Genomic DNA, 6,000 nt, shown 5'->3' on the forward strand with positions numbered 1-6,000 from the left:
ACACAACCCCCGATTAATACCTGGTGCACTGCTGGGTGGACAGGGGCGTAGGGTATCGGAAAAGCCGCCCAAATTTTTCCACTCCGCCCGGGAATCGAACCCGGGCTCTCTCGGTTGTGAGCTGAGTGTGCTAACCACTGCACCACGAAGCCCCTAGCCGGGTCGGGGCCAAGACACGTCCTTGAGCTTGGCTGCTGAGGGCTCTTGACGCTACCGCCCTTGAGACCATTCTATTATTTTTATTATTTCCTACTTACGTGTATACCTTAGTTTCCCGCCCCCCCCCCCCCCCCCTCGCCTCCCTTGCCGTACGTACCCTATTGGAAGACAAATATATATAGCTTACGACTTTATATTTTTTTCCCTCGAGATTCTGTTAAAAAAGGGAAGTTTTTGAATTTCTGAAAGGGGACGTTCAAGGGGGTGAAGGAGGAGGAGGAGGAGGAGGAAAAAAACTAAGATGGAAAAGGAAAGGAAGGAAGGAGAAGAGGAGGAGGAAAAGGACGAGGAGGAAGAAGAGGAGGAGGAAAGAAGGAGGAAGAGGAAGAAGAGGAAAGGAAAGGAAGAAGAAGAAGAAGGCGAGGAAAGAGTAGATGGAGGAATAGGACGAGGAGGAAGAAGAGGAGGAAGGAAAGGAGGAAGAGGAAGAAAAGGAAAGGAAGAAGAAGAAGAGGAGGAAAGAGTAGGAGGAGGAACAGGACGAGGAGGAAGAAGAGGAGGAAAGGAGAGAGGAAGAGGAAGATGAGGAGGCGGAGTGTGAAATGGCCCTGTATTCCTAAAAGTATCGGCGCATTTGTTCGCCTGCTCGAAAAGCCTCTTGTGGACTGTTTTGTGATCCTAGTGATTATACGCGACTTTGGACCTTGAACGGGAAAATCACCCATGAAAACCCTGTTAACCTTCACTGTTGACCTGGAAAACAGTCGTGATGGGAACCTGAAACCTCTAAAATATGAACCGAAGTCTGACCCTCGTTTAACTAAGTGCTGGGAATCGAACTGGTGGCTTTACAATGATGGTAGAGCAGCGTGACTCCTTCCCTAACTACGGCTCTGGTGATTTGAGGTAATGAGGTCAATTATATTTGTTTTCTTTCGAATCAACATTTTCCGAAATCTTCCTCCCTTCCCTGCCTCGCCCGGCCCAGTCACGAAGGGGCCGTGATTGCATTTGCTCGACCTTCACCTCCTCTGAGTCTATAATATACCAAGTCAAGTCACTCTGCTTCAAAACTACGACCGGTACGCGCAGGAGGCGGTTTTGGGGCGGAGCAGCGGATGACGTCACTTGAAGCTAAAAAAAATACCCGCCAGTTCAGGGGTGACTAAAGTTGGGGCCGTGTGTGCACTCTGGATGTGCATTCTCGCCTCCTTTCACAGCGCGTTCAGGCAAGCCACTGACGAAAAAATATGTCTTTTTATTGTGCTATTGCGTGACTGTAATTCCAATGCCTACAAACGGCGGTGTGGGGTGTGAGGGAGGGCATGATGAAGTGATTGATTTAAATTAGTCCGCCTTTCCTCGTTTTCTCTAAATCCCAGTTTCTACATTCTCTAGTTTGGCTCCAAGCAGTGTCACGCATAAACCACGCCTCGGCCGTGTCTCCTCCCACAAACCTGCGCGTGACATGACCTGGTGTATATAGACTTTGGACCTCCTGACGTGGGTGCCTCCTGTATCGTTTTCTCGGTTTGTATGATTCTCGGTTCTCCTTCTCATGGTCCCTCGCTTCTAAAACCTTTTCACATTTCTCACACACCATCCCTGTTTCGTCCCTCCTTCATCTCCTCGTTTCTCCTTGTCGTTCTTCATTTTCCCTCATTTTCTCCTTTCTTATTTTTACCTCAATTTTTCCTTCACTTTCAGCCTTTCTCCTCCTTAATTTGCCTCACTTTCCCTCACTTTCCATTCACTTTCGTCCTTCATTTTCTCCGTTCTCCTTCAATAATTTTACCTCAATTTTTCCTTCACTTTCAGCCTTTCTCCTCCTCCTTAATTTGCCTCACTTTCCCTCACTTTCGTCCTTCATTTTCCCTCATTTTCTCTCATCTCCTTCATTATTTTTTCCTCATTTTCTCCTTCACCTTCAGCCCTTCTCTTCTCCCTCCTTCCTTTGCCTCACCTTCCTTCACTTTCCATTCACCTTCGTCCTTCATTTTCTCTCATTTTCTCCGTTCTCCTTCAATATTTTCACCTAATTTTCTCCTTCACCTTCAGACTTTCTCTTCTCCCTCCTTCCTTTGCCTCACTTTCACTCACCTTCGTCCTTCATTTTCCCTCACTTTATTTTTCTCTTCATTTTCCTTCACCTTCTCCTTAACTTCGCCTCAATCCTCCTCCTCCTCCTCCTCCTCCTCTTCACTTTCCTATTCATTAACCTCACTCATTTTCTCCTTCACCTTCACATCCTCATCGCCCTTCTTCACTTTCTCCCTCATCTTCATTCATTTTCGTCCTTAATCTCATTTTCCCCGTTCACATCATCTTCGTCCTCCTCCTCCTCCTCCTCTTCCTCCTCGTCTTCCTTCACCTTACCTCACTTTCTCCTTCATTTCACCTTCGTCGTCGTCCTCCTCCTCCTCCTCCTCCTCCTCCTCCTCTTCCTGCTACTCTTCCTCTCTCCTTCCTCCCCCTTCCTCCCTCAGTAGGCTGCAAAGCTCCGCCAGATATCGACAAGCGCTTACACTCCATTAGGAAAATTGGAGAGAGAGAGAGAGAGAGAGAGAGAGAGAGAGAGAGAGAGAGAGAGAGAGAGAGAGAGAGAGAGATTACTTAGAATTTTAATAACACCAGTAATGATAATTTTAATAACTATCACAAAAACAATAATAATAAAAATAATAATAATAATAATAGTAGTACTCAGTAAAACAATAACGTTATAGTGATTATTATGATATCGACGAAGAAAATGGATATGAAAACAGTAACTTAAGTAAACCGAGACTCGTTCTGAACATGTCTCACCTCTGACATTAGATACCATTCACGTCTATCTTCTTCTTGCATCCACGGCAATGCAGACAGTCAAACGGCAATGCAAACAGTCAAACGGCAATGCAAACAGTCAAACGGCAATGCAAACAGTCAAACGGAGGTCCCCTAATTGACTAAGAAATGAAAGGTCAGAGGGGAAATCAAGTTCAGTCGGCTGCCCAATCTAACCTTTCCTTCCCTCCTGACATTCACTATACCTCTTAGGTCAAAATTCCTAAACGTCACTGGCTCCCACTGTATACGACTATTTTCCAAGGCCACAGAGATGACTAACCGGTTATTTATGGGTGTTTTTTTTCAGTTCAAGATGTAGAAGTAGCGTAAAACTATCACCAGGGTCACAAAGTAGTTCATGAAAATCCCAGAAACTTCTACGAGAGGCGATTTGAGGGGTCACTATGTTCAAAATTACCGGCCAGAGGAAGTATATAGCGTTTACCAGTTCGATAACCACACTCTCCAACACGACCTCTAGTAACCGACCCCTCTCATTTACCTGTATTCAAACCGGCAATCCCTCAAGAGAATACAGGAACACACACACACACACACACACACACACACACACACACACACACGAAAACCAAACCCTTGTCGCGATCATGAGATTAGGTTCAGCGCGCCCAGTCTTCCTTGCTTGGCGCCTGTCGAGTCTTGCGTGCAGATCCGATAACCAGCGCGCCCCGATAATCAGTTTATTGCGCCGGCCGCCAGATGGAAGCAAATATTGACTTGGTGTGAGACGGCGAGGAGAGGAGAGGAGGGAATGAGCCGGAGGGACAGAGGGAAAGAGACAGACAGCTAGACGGACAAACAGATAGACAGGGAGACAGGCAGACAAGCAGACAGACACACCGACAGACTGGGTGGCTGAGTGATAGCGTGCTGGGCCCACATTCACCGCGTGATGGACGACGCGGGTTCGAATCCCCACGCTACCACCTCGGTTTTTTCAGTCACCGCCGAGTGGCTTAAAACTACCCACATGCTGTCCTGAAGACCACCCATCAACCCGGACTCTAGAGGAAACCGTCCAAGTGAATCAAGGAGTTCCAGGGGGCAGCATGAGCCAGGAGAAGATGGCGCCATTATAAACAACTGCCTGCGCCATAACGGGCTCGGACCAACCATCAGGCCCCTTTGGATAAGCCTACCGGCGCTATAGGCGTTCACGTAAAAAAAAAGACAGACAAGCAGCAAATGGAGACAGGCAGAAAGGTAGACAGACAGACAGACAGAAACACACACACACGCACACACACATACAAGGTCTGCATGAACTGATTAATCGCCATTGGCAGCCCAAGTTGAGCGGCTAATTACCAAAGCTGCTCAGGAACTAGCGAGAGGCCACAAGTTTGTAATCAGGACCGGCTGTTCATTTCCGCCGCATCCCCGACGACGAACCTCTGGTAAGGGAAGCAGAGATTAGGGGAGAGACGTGTTCCTGCCCCCGCCGCCCTCAGATAGCCCGGAGTATAAGGTAACACTTAAGTGGCCCTGGGGAGTGGAAGAGAAGCACAAGTCTCCGCCAGTTCTTCTCCCCCGCACAGTTGCTATCCATATACAGGGGCCTTGTCCGCCCTCGTATGGAGTATGCATCTCACGGGTCCACTCACACAGCTCTTCTGAACGGAGTGGAGTCTAAGGCTCTTCGTCTCATCAACTCTCCTCCTCTTACTGATAGTCTTCTACCTCTTAAATTCCCCCGCCATATTGCCTCTCTTTCTATCTTCTATCGATATTTTCACGCTGACTGCTCTTCTGAACTTGCTAACTGCTCAGTGCTCCTAAAAAGAGTTAGAGGAGTGGCGGAAATAGAGGTCAATTTCGGCTGGAGATGTACCTTGATACTCTTCTCCTGAAAGAGCTCAAGTCGTAGGCAGGAGGAAATACAGACGGAGGGCAACTGTTCCAGGGTTTACCAGTGAAAGAGATGAGAGAATGATGCTGGTTAACTCTTGCATAAGGGATTCGGATAGCACAGGGATGAGCTAGAGTAGAAAGTCGTGTGCAGTGGGGCAAGCCAGTTTTTGAGTCGGAGTTATCTAGAAGTGCTGGAGTCTCACATTTAAGTCGACATATTACAAACTCAGTCGTCAAAAGGGATATAAAAAGTCAAGTAAACCAATTAACCACGCCTTGAATGATGGCTCAATAAGACAAGTTCAGTCACAGTACAGTTGACGAAGACTAGTACAGCGTTTTAACCCGTCTGCTGCGATTGCCACGGATTTTGTTTTCACTGATAGCCTGGTTACATATACTTCGAGGTCTTTCTCTGTCTCTGTGGTGGATAGTGGAGTGTTTCCCATGTGGTATTGGTGTGCTGGATATCCCTTCACTGGTAGCCTGGTAACATACACTCCCAGGTCTTTCTCTGTCTCTGTGGTGGATAGTGGAGTGTTTCCCATGTGGTATTGGTGTGCTGGATATCCCTTCACTGGTAGCCTGGTAACATACACTCCCAGGACTTTCTCTGCCTCTGTGGTGGATAGTGGAGTGTTTCCCATGTGGTATTGGTGTGCTGGATATCCCTTCACTGGTAGCCTGGTAACATACACTCCCAGGTCTTTCTCTGTCTCTGTGGTGGATAGTGGAGTGTTTTGGATATCCTAGGTCTTTCTCTGCCTCTATGGTGGATAGTGGAGTGTTTCCCATGTGGTATTGGTGTGCTGGATATCCCTTCACTGGTAGCCTGGTAACATACACTCCCAGGTCTTTCTCTGCCTCTGTGGTGGATAGTGGAGTGTTTCCCATGTGGTATTGGTGTGCTGGATATCCCCTCCCAAGGTGCAGGACTTTACGTTTTTCTTCACTGAATTGTAGCAGCCACTTTTTTGTTCCATTCCTGTAGCTTGGTGATGTCTGACTGTAGGAAATCCGCAGTCAAGGGGTTGAAAAAATCAGACCGAGGTTCACCATGTCTGAAGCCACTGACAATCACCGCCCCCTCACACCGACTGACGGCCTGACCTTTACAATTAGCAAGATATCTATATT

At 47.6% G+C, this 6,000-nt stretch overlaps 2 protein-coding genes across 13 annotated transcripts in view; one reads left to right on the forward strand and one right to left on the reverse strand.

Moving 5' to 3' along the window:
• The window catches only part of LOC127002411 (gamma-2-syntrophin-like), a 124,886-nt gene that overhangs the window by 88,403 nt on the left and 30,483 nt on the right, over positions 1-6,000 (reverse strand). The window lies entirely within an intron of this gene.
• LOC127002413 (uncharacterized) overlaps positions 5,273-6,000 on the forward strand; it is a 91,273-nt gene continuing 90,545 nt past the window's right edge. For 8 of the 10 annotated variants that reach the window (XR_007756184.1, XR_007756186.1, XR_007756187.1 and 5 more), the window contains exon 1: positions 5,273-5,567. Coding sequence is in view for 5 of the 10 variants with exons in the window: in XM_050868305.1 (XP_050724262.1) it covers positions 5,311-5,567 (257 nt within the window). In the remaining 5 variants the exon portion in view is untranslated. Of the gene's footprint in view, positions 5,568-5,645; positions 5,716-6,000 lie in introns of those variants that run through there. The other 2 variants (XR_007756191.1, XR_007756192.1) reach the window with 2 other exon arrangements.

This window comes from Eriocheir sinensis, chromosome 23, assembly GCF_024679095.1.
Source record: "Eriocheir sinensis breed Jianghai 21 chromosome 23, ASM2467909v1, whole genome shotgun sequence".
Taxonomy (NCBI): Eukaryota; Metazoa; Arthropoda; class Malacostraca; order Decapoda; family Varunidae; genus Eriocheir; species Eriocheir sinensis.